Source organism: Syngnathus acus, chromosome 14, assembly GCF_901709675.1.
Source record: "Syngnathus acus chromosome 14, fSynAcu1.2, whole genome shotgun sequence".
In the NCBI taxonomy this organism is placed as follows: domain Eukaryota; kingdom Metazoa; phylum Chordata; class Actinopteri; order Syngnathiformes; family Syngnathidae; genus Syngnathus; species Syngnathus acus.
The window spans coordinates 1458788-1478603 of NC_051099.1; the positions used below are offsets into that span (position 1 = coordinate 1458788).

At 43.0% G+C, this 19816-nt stretch overlaps 2 protein-coding genes across 6 annotated transcripts in view; one reads left to right on the top strand and one right to left on the bottom strand.

The window, feature by feature from the left end:
• Positions 1-16992, top strand: stk10 (serine/threonine kinase 10). Its single transcript, XM_037270677.1, has 20 exons — positions 1-473; positions 4209-4373; positions 7054-7102; positions 7540-7689; positions 8442-8514; positions 8625-8819; positions 9166-9247; positions 10996-11130; positions 11911-12198; positions 12277-12636; positions 13400-13524; positions 13967-14090; positions 14163-14342; positions 14418-14510; positions 14595-14724; positions 14817-14941; positions 15015-15203; positions 15303-15428; positions 15513-15626; positions 15767-16992. Exons 1-20 carry the CDS (start codon positions 315-317, stop codon positions 15908-15910), a joined length of 3006 nt encoding a protein of 1001 aa, XP_037126572.1. The 5' UTR covers positions 1-314; the 3' UTR covers positions 15911-16992.
• sh3pxd2b (SH3 and PX domains 2B) overlaps positions 16466-19816 on the bottom strand; it is a 17093-nt gene continuing 13742 nt past the window's right edge. For all 5 annotated transcript variants that reach the window (XM_037270678.1, XM_037270679.1, XM_037270682.1 and 2 more), the window contains one exon: positions 16466-19809. In XM_037270678.1, coding sequence (XP_037126573.1) covers positions 18316-19809 — 1494 coding nt within the window. In that variant the 3' untranslated portion in view covers positions 16466-18315. The remainder of the gene's footprint in view (positions 19810-19816) is intronic.

Here is a 19816-nt window from a genome sequence, read left to right on the forward strand (position 1 = left end):
TTTTGGACAGTTGACAGGCAACAAGTTGGCTGGGACTAGTAGAGTCGCTAAACCTGCAACGATCACTTCAGTTTTTTAAGTGCTGCAGGTGGCCGACGCAGATGAATGAAAAATGCGTGGGCTTTTAAATTGGATAACAACATAGCGCCGTGTCGACATGGACGCAATGGAATAACGCTTTAAAGACTTACGTTGCTTTGTGACAAGGGCTTTTTTTTTTTTTTTTTTTTTTTTGCATGGGCAGTGCGCTTGCCACGCGCGTCTCGTAATCCGCGTTGAACTTTTTAATTCAATATTAACGCATCGCTTGAAGAATGGCGCTGGCCAGATTCAGCAAAATACTCCGTCTGCCCAATCTTGATATTAAAAAGAAGGTCAAACAATACGAGCATGTCCACCGGGACATCAATCCAAACGACCAGTGGGATATTGTGGGCGAACTGGGCGATGGCGCGTTTGGAAAAGTCTACAAGGTAATGTGGAACTCATGCAACTGTCAACTCTGTTGGCCTTTTAGAAACCTTGCACTTTTTCTAAGGAAAAAAACTTTAAAATACTTCATTCGACTGTTTGGGGTACCATTGACGATTTGGGCTGGATTAGTTTTAGTTAATCCAGTTTTAACATTGTAAAGGGTCAGTAATTGGTCGAATCTGATGTGGTTTGACACCTGTTGCAAATACCTCTGCAAAGGAGCATTATTATTTCATGAATTGCATCATTGACTGAATCATTTTAGAATGAAGGGGGAAAAAAACAATTTAAACAAGAGTTCCCTCAATTCAACATTTTTGAGGCATGCAACCACATTGGTATTTCTTATTGATGTGGTGTAAATAATGGAGGGAATTATGCTACAATGTGTTGGTTAGTTGGATATGCTAAAATTGAAATGGACAAACTTTGTGAAGAGGTGACTCAGAAGAGTGCATGGAATTCTTAAATTGAAGTGCTTTTGAGTCCAAAATAACACTTTCACACATTTATGTTGTTGTCCTGTTACCTCATAGAAAAAAAGTTTTTTCTTTGCTTTGATTAGCACCAAGCCCTTCCTGTACCCATTAATAATAATTGTGCTCGGCATAACAGCTTCCCATTATCCTCTTGACACTTCTTCGAGCGTGTACCTTTTCCCAATCTTTCCAAAACAAACAAGACCAACGAGTTTGAGATTCGCCGATGTTTCTAGAAACCACAGTCGTACGCACGCACGGCCAATAGGTTGAGCACATTTTTCAAATCAAGCACCCATTCAGTCAGCCTCCCCACCCCATCCCTGTTCTGGAATCCCGAGTAAGTCCAGCTGCAGGGACGTTGAAAGCACTCTTGTCTTGTATCCATTTCTTATGAGCAGCGGCGGCAGAACTTTGGCTCAGGTTTAATCTGGACGTGTTTGTCCAACTCGCTTCCTCATGTACAAGCCACCACTGTCTGTAGTTGACTACAGTAGATGTCTTTGACATTTCAAACGTCTGGCTTGAAGGAGCAGTGCCCTTACTGGAAGTCAATATTGAGCAAATAGCTTGTTAGTGGATTTGCCACCCCACATGTGCTGTACATTAGCACACACATGTTGCGTAATAGGCCAATGGTCAATTGTTGCTCTCATATCAATTATTCCGTCACCTTTTGTTGACCTGAAGGACTCTAGGAATTGAAAGAGGTGGTCATAGTTACCTTGCTACAAGGTTACAGTGTTTGTCCTTTGTTATATGGACATGCCTCAGCTGTTTGCTGTGCACCAGTGAACAGGAGGAGGACAGTTCAACACCTGCAGCTGTCAGATGGAGAATGGAGCGGGGAAGTCGTAGGACTGTGTCCCTGCTCCCAAACTTCGACATATCACTTTCTAAGCATACAGAGAAGAAAATGGTATTCATGAGCAAGAGAGAGGCAATGGGTGTCAAGTGAAGTCACAAATGTTTCCCCTCACTAATTAATGAGCCACGTGCCGCTTAGCCCGTTTCCCTGCTGCTGTTGAACTGAACACGAGCAGTCTGTGGAAGACTCCATCAAACCTCCATAAAAATGTGCCGTGCTTTTAAATGGATGTTTTGTTGGCTTCCATTTGGTCTTTTTCTGTCAATCTCCATTTCGCCGTTAATCAAACGAAAGAGAAACAATCTTTGTGGGTCATCAGTGCAAGGGAGGGACACTTCCTCTTTTCGAAAAGAAAAGCAATCCAGGAAGTTCATTGGAGTTTATGCTCAATTTAGGATTGTACAAACTCTTGTGTGATGCGTCTCATGTGAGGCCATCAGCAGTGCTGTGTATAATCTCAGGAGCCAGCCGGGCCCACGGCGACTGATAAGAAAGTGCATGCATTCTGGGTGTGGGCTGATCTTGTGGGGAGTCCCCTTATTTCATTTGGTTTCCGGCACTTTTTGGTTGGGGTCCCAAGGCTCTCACCAAGGGGCGGTCCCTGCTAGAAGGTTTTATGGTACCGGTTGGCTTTTATTGGACAATTGTTCATCCCATAAAAAATCTTAACTCTCTTTTGGGAATTGTTCTGATTCATCATGTGGTCAGCCAGCCCTTTATTTGCCAAGCGAACGAACCTGCTTTGCGTGTTGGAAATGTTTTCAACACGAAACTAGTGTTGTTTCTTTAGTTAGGGTGTGCAGTTGAAGCACCGCTGTGTAATGGGCTTCACACCCAGTTCCCTTCTGTAAATGCTTTAATTCATGCTTTTGAGGTAGTTGGCAGGTTATGTAAGAGAGAAACTCTTGTGCTGCTTGGGGGGGGGAAGCAGCAACTTTCCACCAGGGCACCCAAGAGAAGCATGTCAATGCCCTTCAGGTCATATAATGCATTCTGAAATAACAAGTCAGCATTATTTGATCAGGGGATGTCAAGAATATTTGTCAACTGTGGGGGCATTTGAATCTCTTTGAGGGAAATATAAATAAACTTGACTAATTTTCTGTGGATTTAAAAGCAAACCGTAAAATCGGATTTATCTTTTGTTGGCTGAAAGTAGCGGACAGATGTTAGGAGACAAAAGATGTATGCCATGTGGCAGACAGTCACAATGAGTGAGGTCATCAGGTGGAGGGAGGGTTAGGGCTCGCCCAGTGTCGGAGAATTCCAAACAGGAAAAACAAGAAGTGAGAAGTCTCTATAAACCCTGAAACTTTTTTTTTTTTTCCTGGTCATTTAAGTACCGTCAGTCATAACAATTTATGAGGGATTACAGTGAAAATACATCCAAGGTGAAGCTGAAGCTAAAATCTGTCAAGACTGAGTGCAGGCATGTTGCCCTCATCTCCATGGAATTCTGACTCTTAACCAAGATTTCGAGTGAAGCGTGACAAAGTGTGAAACATTGAGTTTTTTCATGTGTGTTTGTGTAAGAAGAAGCTATAAAGAGAACTCTGACGTTATACCAAGGCACAGTAATTTCATTTTGTCACAAGTTGAAAAGTGTAGGCACGCCCTTTGCTGTGTAAGAGCTACAGTATGACATTCACTCTCTTCGGCCAGTTTGTTTAGCAATAGTTAATTGTGCTTTAATTCGTAGGATAGACACTAACATTTTGTTTCTATGTAGCCAAACATTCCACAGTCATGCACTGACGTCATACTAATTTGAAGTGGCCTTTCCTAGCCATTTCCTCTCCATGCCTTGTATACAGATTATACCTGTGTCCGTGTAAACACGGTCCGTGTAAATAGAAAATTGCGATCGACAATCCATATTTGAGAATAACAATGAACTCATTCAGACCCAAAGACATTTTTGTTTCTCAAGAGTTCAGAATTTCAAAGGCCGGTTTATCAGTGTCGTTAATGTCGTCGGGTTCTTTCTAGCAAAGGGGTGTATAACGGTCACGGAGTGCTGAGATCTTCACAGAGGAGTGAGAATCTGCCATCTTTTTGTTGACTGTTTCGAGCCTTGTTAACAGAGCGGCTGACCGAGTGACGCTTTAGTGGTCGGGGGAGATGTCCTGTTGACTCACACCTCGGGTTGCCCCTGGTGGTGGCGGCGGGTCTGTTTGGTTAACACACACACTGCATGAGCTGGGTAAAGAAGCAGGTCGCTGCGACATACTGTTGTTTCAGATCTTTTCCAATAGCTTCTGTCAAACAGGGAGACGTTAGAAGTCAATTGGTTGTTTCGTTTGTCACAGGAAATGCATATTTGATTTTCTGACCTGTCCTGAAGCCTTGGTTATAGTGTGTATCTTTTTTTTTTTTATGTCCACCAGGCCTGCAATAAGGAGACTGGTGTTCTGGCGGCAGCCAAAATGATCCAAACCAAATGCGAGGAAGAGTTGGAGGACTACATGGTGGAGATTGAAATCCTGGCCAAATGCGACCACCGCTACATTGTCAAGCTGCTGGACGCCTATTATTACAATAACCACCTCTGGGTAGGCAACACCAACACTGTCTGCTAGCTTCCTCTTTGCAAACAGAGCACAATAGAAAACGTAGCGAGCACACATGTTGACAGGATGTTCTCGCCGCTCTGTGGCCGACCGACTAAGATATTTTAGTCATCAAAGCCAGATTTGTCCTGTGAGACTTGGTCGTCCGTTAAAAGTGAAAGATAATAAAGAGTTCAAATCTCCCGGGCGTCATAATGCATCTGAGGTGACCCGAGCCTGCCCCTGATGTTCTAGCAGGAATGTCCTTTTCAGTGCAGAGTTTTCTGCTCTTGAGCTATTTTTCCTGAAGTATAAATCGTCCCACCCTTTCTGTAATCTCCAGGTTCTTCTGGCCAAGGAAAATAATGACCTTGTGCTGTGCTGTGACCTTGAATATTTGAGGAATTGCAAGCCAGCCAAATGGCTAAAGATAGTTGTCATAGTGTTGCACCCCTCAAATACAAATGTGATGATTTGAGAACTAAAAATGGAGCAAAGCTTCTCGCTGCTGTTTCATTTAATAAAACATAGTGAATTGCAATGACTTCTCACTAAAACACAGCATGCACACACACACACACACACACACACACACACACAGCAGTGGCATAGCCCCCATGATTGTCATGTTGTCATGGTTTTTGTTGGCCATAGTTGGAATTCCTAAGCCACCCCCCATTCCCACCCACAAATCCTCCCAAACAGCCAGATCTGGATTCAGTGAGATGGTTTGTGTAACAAACATCTTGGCTTTCACCAACCACTCTGTGTTATCCCTTCTTCCATTATATTATATTATATTATATTATATTATATTATATTATATTATATTATATTATATTATATTATATTATATTATATTATATTATATTATATTATATTATATTATATTATCAATTATATATTAATATAATATATTGAATAAACACATTTCTCGACAAAACAATTGACAGATAACAGAGTACTCAAATAATCGTTAATTGCAGTGCTACTGTGTGCTGTGACGTCAGACCGTGATAAGCGCTGCAGTTTTATGATGTTTGACGAATATGGTTCGTGTTTGAGGTTGTTCCGTTTACATACTACAATGAAACAGGCTGGGGTTGCTAGGAGACCCAATGACATTGGAGTTCCTCAATTGACGACAGTATGTTTCGTCTTTGCCGACACAGCCTGATAGACTTTAGGGAAAACACAGATGAGCGCACTATGCGCTCGGTCGTAGTTCATTTAAGGGGACTGCTGCGACTGCGTCTTTTCCATGATGGAACTTTTACATTTACAGCCCTCCCTCCTCGTGAGGTGAGAAAATCACAGAGCTGTGACGAGGAGTAGGACACTGCCGCGTCAGCGGAGTTTACACCTGTTTGAATTCTCTTGACTGTGATTTAAAGTAGAATAGAAAAAAAATAATTTTGAATCGATTTATTAAGTTGAACATAGATTCTTATTGACATTAAAGTTGCATTTAATTTGGAAGTGCATCTGACGTTCCAGCCCAAAGTGAAAATGTTGCAAGGCCAGTCAGGGCACATACTTGACTGCTCCTCATCAAATCAGCGTTAAAGCTGTTAAAGGTCTCTGTTGTGTTGCTACTGAAACCCGTTCCCAGTAATTCCGGATATGGGGTAATTAGGGCTGTCATGAACCAATCAGATGTCTGTGTGGCAAGCATGGAAGTGGCCAAACACTACTGGGTGTCATAATTATAGTTTTAAAATACAGTTTTATAGTTTGGAGACAGAAAATGTGGTCGACCAATTTCTGCGGTTGACCTAATGAGTCAATTCAATTCGTCCAGGGAAATTTTAACATTTCGAACGTGTAGCAAAGCAGCAGAGGTAACACAAAGGATATATCTGCCCTGATAAGGTAGAAATGAAACTTAAATGGTGACGTACGGTTGGTTACACGTGGCTGGAATGTGAAATACAAAGCACAATCTGTTTGTCACATGACCGTGCACTGACTAAGAGAGGTATGCATACTTCATGGCATTGCATCAACTTCCCTTTCACGTTTGTGTGCATCTTTTTGTTCGTAGTGAAACTACACACCCCTTGCAGAGTGTTGACGCTCACACGGTTTTGTCATACCGAGGTGTCATGAGCTCATGGCGCAGATATTAGACCCTTTTGGTTATTTTGTATCTATTTTGTAAAAATTGTGGGCTTGGCTCAGTAATTGAAATTGATTTGTAGCATAAGAACTCTTCATGTTCTCAAACATAGTTTTAGAATGACCCTGAAATGACAAAGTGTATTTCACTACTTTTGTCCCTATAGTGTGTGTGTGAAAAAGTCTAATGCCAGGAAAGGAAGCAAAAGATGCTTGTTAGAGGTTACTGTTGGCCAACAAGACATCTTTTTAGGGTGTGTCCTGTTTTCTTTTTTCCCTCCTCCTCTCCTTTCTCCCTCTATGTTTTGACTTCACTGTTAAGCTGCTATTATGTGGCCCCAAATCCAGCTCTCAAGAGCATCTGACATATTTGATTTTGTTTAAATTGCCTCAATGATTTTAGGGATGCACTCTTTATTGTACTTGACAAATACATCATAAAATATTATTATAAAATAAATCAACCAATGAATATAATAAAATTAAATATTGTAAAAATCGATCAATAAATATATCAAATAAAATAATAATAAAAGTCCACTTTCCATTTCCTTCCTTTCCCCAGATCATGATTGAGTTCTGCCCAGGAGGAGCTATGGATGCCACAATGCTAGGTAAGTCTTCCCTTTTGTCCTCTGGAATCGCTTTGTTTTCAAACATCATTCAGTTGTAGACATGCCATGTTTTTTTGTCCACAATGCTTTCAACTTATTTGGCCTCGAAAGCCTTCCTGCCAGCAGACACTGTGGAGTCCGCTCCTGTGGGAAACCCCCCGTGTGTGTTTTCACAGTGTAATCCATTTCCTCATATCTGCATGTACCCCCAGTGCAGCTAACTGAACACGTCTTCTCTTATCCAGGATTAGCAACCCGGCAACACTACCTGTGAAGCTTCAGTAACAGGATGACCTTTTGTAATCTTCTCTTTCGTGGAGTTCACTCACTCCATTAGCCTCCCTTAGATCAAAATGAGCAAAGTTGGCGTCACTTCAACACTTGACTCGATCTCCTTCCTTTTTTTGTTCCTTGTTCCCACCTTTTCCTTTTATCAGAGTTGGATCGAGGACTGACCGAGCCCCAGATAAAGGTGGTCTGCAGGCAGATGCTGGAGGCACTAGCCTACCTCCACAGCATTAAGATCATCCACAGAGACCTGAAGGCCGGCAACATTCTCCTCATGCTGGATGGTGACATCAAGCTAGGTGATCACTCTAATGTGATAACAAAAAATGATTATTATTCGAACTTTTGGCATTGGTGCACACCAACACCCATAGGGAGCATTTCTGTGTGGGAAAACATCTCTCATGGTTTTTTTAATGGACCCCTTTGGAGAGGGCTTCACATTCTTCACATTGCACTGCCGAAGTTGTGGATGCGACTCGGTGGCCAGCGTGTCGAACATTTAAACCACAACCGTCCCAAAAAAAGAGTGGAAGCGGTTTGTGTCAGTCAAGGCAGCAAAATTGCATGTCATCGTTTTGCATCCAAATTCACACGCGTGTATTTTTGAAAAAGGAAGTAGACCAATTCCAACGGATCGCTGCTCTATTAATAGTTGTCGTCAAACCGGCTTTACCTGCTGCCGCCTTGCAGCTTGTCACGTTCTTAGTTCCCAAAACGGATCAGAAATAAACCTAGGATTAATTACACGACATGGCGGTTAGTTTTGACTTTAATTATTTCAACATACTTCCTGGTTACTACGTTGCGAATGGAAAAAATAAAAATTCAAGTGCCTCAGATGTGACATAAGAGGAATTCCTTCCTCCAGGCTTTTTGTCCTTTTAACTGCCAAACTTGTGCTCGACATGACAAGATGTTATGTAACATTTAACACACAATAAAAATGACCTGTAAATAGTCGTGCTTTGAATTGGTTTCTTCACAAAAAGTAATCAAGTGGAAAAACAAACCATAAACTCCAATTTATTTATTTATTTTCGCTTTCCAGCGGATTTTGGAGTGTCTGCTAAAAACACCAAAACCCTCCAAAGAAGAGATTCTTTTATCGGCACGCCGTATTGGTGAGTTGAACTGCTCATCGATTCCAGCAAAATCTGGTTATCTCTGGAATCACCGCAGGGTTACCTTCAGGTTTCCACCAAACTCACTCCAACTCTTGTCTGTCTGCCAGGATGGCCCCAGAAGTGGTCATGTGCGAAACCATGAAGGACGCGCCGTACGACTACAAGGCCGACATCTGGTCCCTCGGAATTACGCTGATTGAACTTGCTCAGATTGAACCTCCGCACCATGACCTCAACCCCATGAGGGTGCTGCTGAAGATCGCCAAGTCAGAGCCTCCCTCCTTGGATCAACCAAGCAAATGGTGAGGAAAGAGGAAACCAAATCATGTCATGTATAATCGATATGCCCCCCAATCAATCATGAGTGAGACATGGATGAAGGTTTCCTCACCACTCTACTCATCGGACCAAAAAAGTGCTGAGCAAAGACCTTTTCCTCTCGAGCCGTGATTCGCAACACTGCTTTCGGGGACTCGTAATGCGCCTGGTAGCCCTCACTTGCTTTTACGAACCACGCTGTGCGCGGGAGATGATCCGAATGTATCAACATGACACATCCGCCACTGTGCTCTTCTCAAACTATGTTAAGACGTCCCCCATTTTTCCTCAATTCTCTTTGTTTATCTTCTATGACTTTTTTTTTCACAGGTCACAAGAGTTTAGAGATTTCCTGAGGAGAGCTTTGGATAAGAACCCAGAGGCCCGTCCGACTGCAGTACAGCTCCTAGGGGTAAGGCAAGATGCATTACAATTGAGGAAACGTGCCTCTTGTGTCCTTTAAGTCCAAATGTGTCACGACCATTTATGTAGAGTACTACTCAAGCTGAAATATAAGTGAGCACGACGTGGTATCAAGCAGGAGAGCGGCGTCTATTAACATTCCGAGCCAGGGTTTCCTGCCTTGATCCCGCAGCTGAGGGAAAGCCAGCTGTTTACATTCCCAGCCTCGGCCGCCGCCAACATGTCAGGATCACGCCTCGCCTCGTTCTCCACCGCTGGCCAAACGGGGAGATGAAAAGTTGAGATCCATGCAGGCACGCTATGGGGTTGTGCGTGTGGGGGGGCAAAAATGGGCGCGGTCCCGCTTTTATGGTGCCTCGCTGGATGTTTTAGATGTGTATCATGGCTTTGGCTTGGCTTGGAATGGTTGTCAGATAACATTTATTTCAGATAGTTGTGTATAAGTTTTGGGTCCGATTAAAATCAGTGATGTAATGGTTAATCATGACTAAAAAAAGAAAAAAACTATTCCTGAAAGGGACTAAATGGAACATTAAAGAATATGAAAGACGATCTTATGAATAGAAGTCAATCTTGTTTACAAATTCATGACCCCGCAAGTCATGACCGACTCGTTCTGACCAATCCGTTTTGATTCTCGTCAGTTTTTTTTTTTCCACATTGCTTCATCAATCATATTATTTTAAGCAGCAGCTGTTTTTATAGGTAAAAATAAACACATATCAAATAATAACAAATCAATCTCTGAAATCATTTTCACGCAATTGTTTTTGCTTATTTTTCCAACGCATAGACGTAAACTCACTCAATGAATATTGTTGTTGCCTTCCGTTGCGTATTGAGATTTAGTAAATGTAAATTTGATTCATCAGCCACTCTGAATAGTCAAGTTGCCTTTACTTTGCAACAGAATCCATCGACAGTGCACCGCCGTCCCAGCGATTGCAACACAGGCAGCCTTGTGCTGTGCTTCCCCTAAATGTTTAACCTTTTCCCAACCAACCAACCAGTCATGCATGCGTGACTGCGCTTCGAACGCAACATTAAACCACAAAAGAGGTCATAGTCCCCCATTGTTGTTTCAACTCAAACATGTGAGATGACTTATTATACTTTTTGCCTTTTTTATTGATTAGATATTTAAAAAGATGTATTTTTTATCTTTGCTAGATTGTTGCATTCTGTCTGGCATTGAATTGCTCAAATTGAATGCTGCACTGACTTGAAATAAGAAAATATTGTGTGACGGATGGATGGATGGATGTCAGCCATCTGTGCTGCAGTAGGACATCGCTCAGCATTTACACTTCCTGCCTCATTAGACAATAGCTGACTGTGGTTTCTAATCAGCCAAGTTGAAAGCCGAAGCCAAATGGCAGCGCGGGCGGCAAGTGCAGTACACAGCAGCGACGACAACAACTGTGACACGCAAATGTCTTCCAATGTGCACTCACTTAAATGCTCAACCACATTTTCCTCTTTGGTCTGCCGCTGCAATTATACGACCCAGCATGTGAATAATACATGGCATCTTTGCTACATTTATCTTTGAAAAGTGTTTGGAAAACACACTTTTCCAAGTTTATGATGTTGAGGTGTTGTGACGTTGAGCGCGTACGGCTTTGTTGAGTGGCGGATTGAATTTCATCAGCAGCGAAAGTGGCCCGGAGTGTCCGACACGCACCCCACCGATTCCCTCGCCAATACTCATGCCCGACATTTCTTGTCTGCCGCCAGCACCCTTTTGTGAACTCGGTGACGACCAACCGCCCGCTGAGAGAGCTGGTGGCCGAGGCTAAGGCCGAAGTCATGGAGGAAATCGATGACAACGGAGAGGATGCGGAGGAGGACGACGCCATGGAGCTCACTGTGGTACCAAACTGGGCTCATTTGCCCAATCTGTCACTTATCATTCGCCATCCATGTCTGAAAATAGGAGGTCTGCCATTGTATTTATTTCTGTAATCATTCTTCAAAATATTTTTTACACAATATTAGTGACATACAAAAATGCTAACAAGCAAATAGCACATCCAGACATCCTTTGAAAAGCATGACTTGGTAAACATTGCTTTCCTGCCAAAGGATTGAAGGTCGCTTCTGCTGGGGCCATTCATGTGTCCGCGGCGGCCGAGAGATTAGAGAGTAACAAAGAGCACGAGGGCTTGCACTTCACCACCCTCAGGATAAACAGTAACAGGAACACTGGCATGCAGCCACACTTTAAATTTAGACTCACGCCTATAACAGAAAGAAAGAAAATGCTGAGCAAATTATTTATGGCTGTACATTGTTCTAGCTCAGCTTTTATACCGGACTTGAAAAACAACTTGGGAGGGAGCCTCTGTATATTATCACTGAGATTATAAAGATGCCTGCTGGTTTAGTCCCGCCCCTCATTTCAGAATCTGAAATGTGTGAAAGCAATTCAATGTAAAGTGGCATTTTCTATTCACTCCAATCTTTGTTGGATAAATAGAATGTACATGTCTTCACCATGGAACAAATCACACTTGATGCAAAGCAAGTTTTGAGCAGGAAGGGCTTCATTCTTGCCAAGCAATGCTTGCTGACATCATAAATAGAAGACGTGAATTTCAAATACTTTTCCGCTACATCATCGTAAAAGGCGTCTTCTCTTTGCTGTGCTAGACCAGTCAGACCAGTTTGGAAGGAGACCATTCGGACCCCTCGAGCCCCACCGCATCCCTTCTGACCTCACCGCATTCTTTAGCGGAAAAGGGGGCCGAGCCAGCCTCAGCAACAGAGGAGCAGCCGCATGCTGCCCCTGTGCCCTTACCGCGACACAATCTGGCCCCAAAAGACCAAGTGGAGTTTGAAGCTAAGCTGGAGTCCGAGATCTATGAAAGCGGCGTCTCCATCAAGACTTCCAGCTCGGACTCTGGCATCGAGGATGGGAAGAGCACCCCCACATCTGAGGTACACATGGAGCCGTATTGTCCTGTTCCACCGTTTGAATCGTAAAAGATATTTTTACCAGTCAACTACGTTTTGCAGATAGTTGCGGAGGCAGAACAGATGCCGTCTCTCCCCCAATCCGATGCATCCGAGGCAAGCGTCGACAGTACCGAGGAGTCCAGAAACCCGGTGTCTTCCCCGGAGCGGAGTACAGACGCACCAAATCGCCCAGCGCAGATTCCAGAACTCATTTCAGCTGCTCCTTCACCGGCGCCGACTTCCGGTCCGAGCAGCATCCTAAACAAAATGAACGGCGATCGAGCCTCAATGGGATCCGAGACGGTCTCGCCTTATATCAACGGACGGATCAATAGCGCGCGGTACTCCAACTCGGGCAGCGTGGAGACGGAGAGCCTGAAGAGCATGTCTTGGAATGAGAGCTTCTCAGTATCTGCAAGGGTGAGTCGGTCTTTGCCGTATATTTCACTTCAAATGATTGAGTGCAAAGAAGAAACTGCCAGTGTCTTCAGGGAAACTCTTTCATACACCAAATCAGTTTGGAGAACATCTTAATTCTATCCTCATACCTCTCTCAAAGTCTCGGTTATTTAAAGCAAATATTTGAAAGTAATACAATCCCCAGCATAGATGGCAAAAATGAAAACGAGAGTTTCCTCACTGGGTTCCATCTCGCCTTCGTTGTAGCAAAATATTCATGGTGTGCAATTCACGGAGGCCCAATGTGGCCTTTGTGTGGGCACGGTCCAGCGGTTGACCTCGCTGAATGGAGGTCTCTATACGCTTCACTGTCACCCAGTTGCTTCTGGAGCTCTGTGGACTCTGACTGACCATGACTGGAATCCTGTTGACACTGTGTGGAGTCTTGTCTCCTTTTTTTTTTTTTTTTTCCCCCCCCTCTTTCCTTTTTTCCAGCACCGCTTATTCATCTAGTGAATAGACTATCGACAGGCACGCGTAGTTAACATGCCTGCACTCTTCTATTTGCATGTATGTTTTTTTTCATGTACATGCAACGGTCACTAAAAACCCATTTATTGCTGAGTCATCTTGTAATTCATGATTTAATTTGAATGTTTATAAATGTCACGTATTATCAAACTGAGTGCAAAATTGTTTACATAAATTAGCTTTGTACAACTAACTTTAGCAAGCCCATCAACTTGTTTTGATAACGTCCCCCCCTTTTCTTTCCTTCCTGCAGGACTACTCGCGGAAGACTTTAAAACGAACCAGGAAGTTTGTGGTTGACGGCGTTGAGGTGAGCGTGACAACCTCCAAGATCATCAGGGACGATGAGAAGAAGGATGAGGAGATGAGATACCTCAGGTATGCAGCTGAACACATTTGATATGCAAACAAAAAGGAATGCTTCTGCATCTTAATTAACTTCCAAGGAGCGTTTAGGCTTTTTTCTTTTTTTTTTCCTCATAAATATTTTGCAATTTTTACATTCTCTGAAGACATTGTAATGACTAATATTCTTTAGAATGCACCATTTTGTTTCCTTATTAGGATTTATGCAAATTCAGCCATCCTGACCTCTTGTTTAACTTGTTTGTTAAAAGAAGCATACAGGTGACAAATGATCCAGTCATCCTCATTACATGAAATCATTTTTTCACATATCTCTGAAAGCTTCAGGTGCATGACTTGTGTCACCTAGTGGTACAAATATGGCATTACACCTCCTGGCACCAACTTTACTAGATGTAAATGACAGTACACTTTAACCTTGTATTTACGTGGTCTGTGTTGTTTGTGTGTTCAGGCGTCAGGAGCTGCGTGAGCTACGTTTGCTCCAGAAGGAGGAACAGCGAGCGCTGGCACAGCTACAGGCCAAACTGGAAACTCAGAAAGAACAAATGCAAAAACGCTTTGACCAAGAAATGAATGTGAGATGCTGTTAATGGGATGTAACAACACATCATAATATCTGACTCACTTTCACCGTGTCCTGTTGGCAGAGCAAGAAGAAGTTCTATGATGTGGAGATGGAGAACCTGGAGAAGCAACAGAAGCAGACCATTGAGAAGATGGAGACGGACCACCAAAATAAACTCAAAGACGAGACCAAACGCATTAAAGCCGAGCAACAACGCGATTACCAGAAGTTCCAGGAGCGTCTCAAACATAGGAAAAAGGAGGTAGGTACGCCTTCAGAGAATGTACAAATAAAATCGGCAAAATACCCAGTGCCTTTTTTCCCCCCCGCTTCACAGTTAAAACAATCCGTCGACAAGCTGCCAAGAAGTGAGCGCAAAGAACAACTGAAGCAACGAATGAATACCTATCAAGGAACGAAACATCAAGAGGTATGCCGACAAGGTGATATTACTGAATTCTCAGTAATACATTTCGATTAATGTGTCATTCATTTTTGTCCCTTGTGGCTTAAGGAGGAACAATTCCTGGCAGACCAGAAGAACCACCTGGACTCTACCCTCCACCAAATCATCCTCAACAACAAGAAAGAGATTGCCGATACAGAGCGGGAATGCCTCACCAAGAAGCAGCAGTTAATCCGAGGTTGGAATTGTGTGGCGTGCGTGAAAACGTGTCGTGAGGTGTCCTTCTTCCATCAACGTCTTGACTACCTTGCCATCATTTTGTCTCTCAAGATCGTGAATCTTCCATCTGGGAACTGGAGGAGAGGAGCCTCCATGAGAGACATCAGATGTTAAAGCAGCAGCTCAAAGATCAATATTTTCTGCAGAGGCATCTACTTCTCAAAAAACACGGCAAGGTAAGGTGGATGGAAACGCGACATAAGCATCGAACTGTGTATCAGTCAGTTTCTATGTTCTGCTCCAATCCAGGAGCTGGACCACATGCAGCGTTACAACCAGCGCATGATCGAGATTCTGAAGGCTCGGCATCAACAGGAGAAGAGCCGTCTTCCCAAGAACCAGCGCAACGAAGCCAAAACCCGTATGGCCATCTTCAAGAAGAGCCTGCGCATCCAGTCCTCGGGCAACAGCTCAGAGGACAGGGAGAAGATCAAACAGGTACAACCATTAAGAATAGATTGGGAGATTGTTGTCACATGAAGGACACAGAAATTTCTGAAGCTTGTTCTAACCGCTTGTTTCATTTGCCCTGGGAAGTTTTCCCAGCAGGAGGAGAAGCGTCAAAAGGCCGAGAGGCAGCAGCAGCAGCAGAAGCACGAGAATCAAATGAGGGAGATGGTTGGCGAGTGCGAGGGAAACATCCGAGAGCTGCAACAGATGCAGGTACGCACAAATATCGACACGCGTGCACCTTTTATTCAGTTTTGAATTCTACCCCAAAAAATAAAAACGTTATGACTGCCTCAGAATGAAAAGGGCCACATGCTGCTTGAGAATGAGACTCTGAGGCTGAAACAGTTGGATGAGCAGCATAACCAGCAGCTGAAGGACTGGAGGGAGCAGCTGAAACCCAGGAAGACGGTAGGTTTCCTGATAACGGACGGCTGCAGATAGAAATGACTTTCTGGAGAATATTAGTGCCGTACTGGTGAGCTCAGAGAGAGGTTGAGATGTGAAATGATCGAGGCAGGACACTACTTATGTTTTCTTCCTTTTTCCAGGCGCTTGAGGAAGATCTGAAGAACAGGAGGCTGGAGCGAGACGCTTTCTTCAAGATTGGCGACATGGGCGATTTCCCGAGTCCGGGAGGATCTGTCGGCAAACTCTCCAAGTTTGTGCCCTATCAGGACTCCTCCACCACATAAGCAGCGCATGCTACTGCTGTGATACAGCCACATACAAAAGTGTCTTAAAGGGCACCACATTGTTTTGAATCCCTCTCGCCATGTTTGTTAATAAGTGCATATGTATGTCTTAACTCACCCGCATTGTTTGGTTTTCTTTACCAGAAAATTGTCACGTTGGTTGATGACCAAAAGCCACATCCCAATAATAATTAATATTGGTGATTTTTTTTTTTTTTTTTTAATATATATAAAAGGGTGTCATCTTTATTTTGTTAATGCCCAAAAAGGGGACAGCTTTTTTGTAAGAGGGACGTTTGACGTCAGTGCAATTGGCAGTATGTAAACCTTATGTAGTTTTGTCGGAGCTGCCAAAGTGTGACTTTTTTATTTATTTTTTCCTTCCAGGTTAATCTCAATTCATCACTGTACATTTTAATTTAAATATTTTCAAATATATATTTTAACCCAGAGTATGAAGGATGTTTATTATGCTATCATTATGATTGTCATTACTATATTTTGAATATGGGTTCTTGTTTAAACCAAATTTAACAAAACATATTCTTCGTAGTATTTTTTTTTTCTTTTTAATTATAATTCATTTTAACACATGGGGAGTGATTGTGTTACTGTAGAAATCAGCCACACTGGATGGAAAGTGACAAAGCCAAAATGAAATACTGTGTGTCAGTTGATGGATTTAAAACACGACCTTTTGGGTGTTTAATTGTTGCAGTAGCTAAGCTGCATGCTAACCGAAGTGCAATATTACTTGTCAGAGCTCAGAGGTTTATTTTTTGTTGGCCTTCCTTGGCACTGAGGAGGGAAATAATTAGTTTTCAAGGGACCACAAATTATTTATGCTGACTTTTTTTTTTTGCCTTACAACTGTATATTAAATCAGCATTTAGGTACATTTTAATTCCGCTCTCTTGGTCATTAAAGGTTCTTTCCTGATTGAGGTAACTGGGTCCCTTTAGGTCTTCCTCTCTGCCTCAGGTTGCATAACGTCAAATGTATGGAGGCTTGTGAGTGTGATTGATACTGTATCACGAGGAACCACTGTTGTAAATATCAAATAAATGCAGATTTTTCTAATATTTGGACTGTGACAGGAGGCTGTTCAATCAATTAAGGAATTCAATCTATTTATTCTTGGCTACATTTAATATTTACTGATGAGCAGTACAGTTTCTTAAAATAATATATATAATTTCACCAGATGGTAGCGCTGTTGTACCAAGTTCTAAATCACAAAGATCTAAAATAGACCTTTCTTGCCTATATTATTATTACAAGTACAGATAATTTTCCTTAAAACTCTTATTCCTGTAGATATTCATTTATCTAGGAACATAAAAAAGATGTGTTCTATGCGACTTGAAACATCATCAAATTCTTTTGAAGCGTTTCACCAGATGATGTCAGTGTATAAAAGCCTGCAAGTTAAAATATTGAAAAGAAACAAGTGCACAACTTCATGAGTCCAAATTACTTGAAACTACACTACAGAGAAATATTGTCTTTCCTCACAATTCTCATCCTTGTGACTCTTTTAAAAAAACAATGAAAATTGTGATACTCGTAACAAATAAAACCACCAGAATGGAAAAAAAAGAAATGTTTATTGACTTAAATTCAATGTAATAATAAAAAAGGACAAACCACAATACTGCCATGATGACATCACCGAACCATACGTTTACCTTTTATCTTCTGCACCTAACTTCCCTCACACTCATCATTGTGTATCAAATGAACATAGCGACTCAATATTTAAGTCTTGTCGGATTGTCTACAAATTTTTATTTTTCCTACTTTGCTTCGTGATGATAACCATAGAATGCATTCGATCCAAACCAGATCACCTATCAGCCACCTTCCTCGTTAATCTCACTCCTTTCCTCTTGCTAGTCCCTTCATCGGTAAACAAAAGATGCACAATAAATGGGAAAAAAAGTGACAGACATTTAAGATATTCTCTACAATAGAAAATATTTTTGATACACTGACCACGCTTGAGACCAGTCAAGCCTTGTTGCAAAACAATATTTTGTACTGTACATTGGTCAGACCTTTTTTTTTGTTGCAATTATGATGTGCTAAACATTTCAAATTCTGCCATTTTCTCAGATAGCGGCCGGTATATGTTTTGATTTTCACGTTTATTACAAAATATTTTTATTATAATAACTATATAGGATTATTGTATAACACCCCGCCTCCTTTGCTATTATTATTATTTTGACACTATTTAGGACACATTGTTTGTTGGTGTATTTCTGCATATGTAGAGGCTTTACTATTAGAGAAAGCGTGGTTACCTGTAACCTGTAACCAAAAACTGTACCTATAAATTAAAAATGAATATTAGCTACATAGTGATTTTTTTTTTTTAATCTACAGTATTGCGTCTGAGTGCCTCAAGGTTTCTTGCTCAAGTAATTTGAAGGGATCCAGCCCTCAACATCTTCTCCTATGTTCTTGCAGAACCACCAGCCGCTGGTGTTCTTCTCCAGGACCTCAAAGAGCGTCCCCACCTTGAAGGTGGACGACGGGTCGTCGCCATCGAAGTCCGCCACGGCCAGATATAGCTCGTCCTTACTGGACTCCTTCAGCAAAGGTGGGAGCTTGTCTCTGGGCGGGCCGGGCTTGTCGCTCTTCACTTGGGGCTTTGGGGGATTTGCAATTTTGTTCCCCTTGGATTCTTCTTTTTCTTTGCTTTGGATAGGCGGAGGAAAGCCCTTTGGTTTAGGGGGCGGGGGTCTGTTGAGTTGTGGTCCACTTTTAGGAGGATCTTGAGTGTCTTTTAAAGCCGATGCTGATCTGATCTCAGTTGGGCTGGAAGGGGTTGTTTTCTTTGGAGGAGGAGGTCTTCTTGGAGCTAAACCCGGGGGTCTCAGAGGGGGCTCCTTGTGGGGAGGGACTGCTGGTTTTGCAGAAGGTGGCGAGCTCTCGCGACTATGGCCGTTCACGTGTTTAGGGGGGAATTTCTGTTCGTCACAATTCTTGCCGTTATTCAGAGATGCGATGTGAAAGGGCGGTGCGCTCGGAAGGACCGCCGGGGCATCGTTGTGATGGTTGACCTCCCCTGAAGCGGGGTCCACGGGTTTTGAAGGCCTCAGCTTACTTCTCAGGTTGGTGATGTCGACTTTGGTCTCTGCTGCTTGGTCCGGCTTCGCGGCTGGAACGGGCTTAGGTCGGATCACAGGCTTTGGCTTCATGAATACCGCCGGAGAAGCTGCCTCTGGTTTCTCCTCCGTAACTTCGGCCTTGGGTTTGGGTGGCTGCTTGGGTACCGGCTTCAGGTTAAACTTCTTGACTTCTTTGGCAGAGACCTTATGACCACATTCCAGACCCATTTCATTACGAAGATGAAGCGCTTTGCTCTTGTCCTCTTTCTTTGCTTCTGGTGTTTTGTCTTGTTTGAAAGGTGCCGCCTTTGGCATGATGACTCCGGGAGTTGGTGGTTTGGGGGGCAAAGGCTTGGCGTGATCTGGTCTGGCCGGTTTCTCTGCCACCTCTAAGTCCAAACTCTTATTGATGGACTCTCTTCGCGGGGGTAGAGCTGGTTTGTCATCAGGCGGGGCTACAGGGGCTGGAGGCAGTGGGCCGGAGAAGGTAGACTTGGTAGCACCGGACTTCCAGTCTCTAAGCTTGACTCTGGTACAGGATTCAGGGACTCCGGAGGGCTCATCCGGTAAAGGCTTAGACCAGCTATCATCTTTGGCCGGGGCATTTGAAGAACCGCTGTCCTCCAGTCGCAGCTTCTCCATCTCATTAGGTAGCGGCGCCAGGAAATTGGGCCGCAAAGCATTACTTGTCTTCTTGTACTTTTCAATAAACGTAGCCGGGGCCCAACCTTCTTGCTCATCTATTTGAATGTACCACCAGCCGCTGCCATTCTTCTCAATCACCTAGAAA

What these genes read in the sequence shown, in the direction of transcription:
- stk10 (XM_037270677.1), top strand. Translation starts at nt 315, where the DNA reads ATGGCGCTGGCCAGATTCAGCAAAATACTCCGTCTGCCCAATCTTGAT. An exon ending in ATTACAATAACCACCTCTGG is followed by an intron (nt 4,374 to 7,053) that starts GTAGGCAACACC and finishes TCCTTTCCCCAG; the next exon opens with ATCATGATTGAGTTCTGCCC. An exon ending in TCAAACATAGGAAAAAGGAG is followed by an intron (nt 14,343 to 14,417) that starts GTAGGTACGCCT and finishes CCCGCTTCACAG; the next exon opens with TTAAAACAATCCGTCGACAA.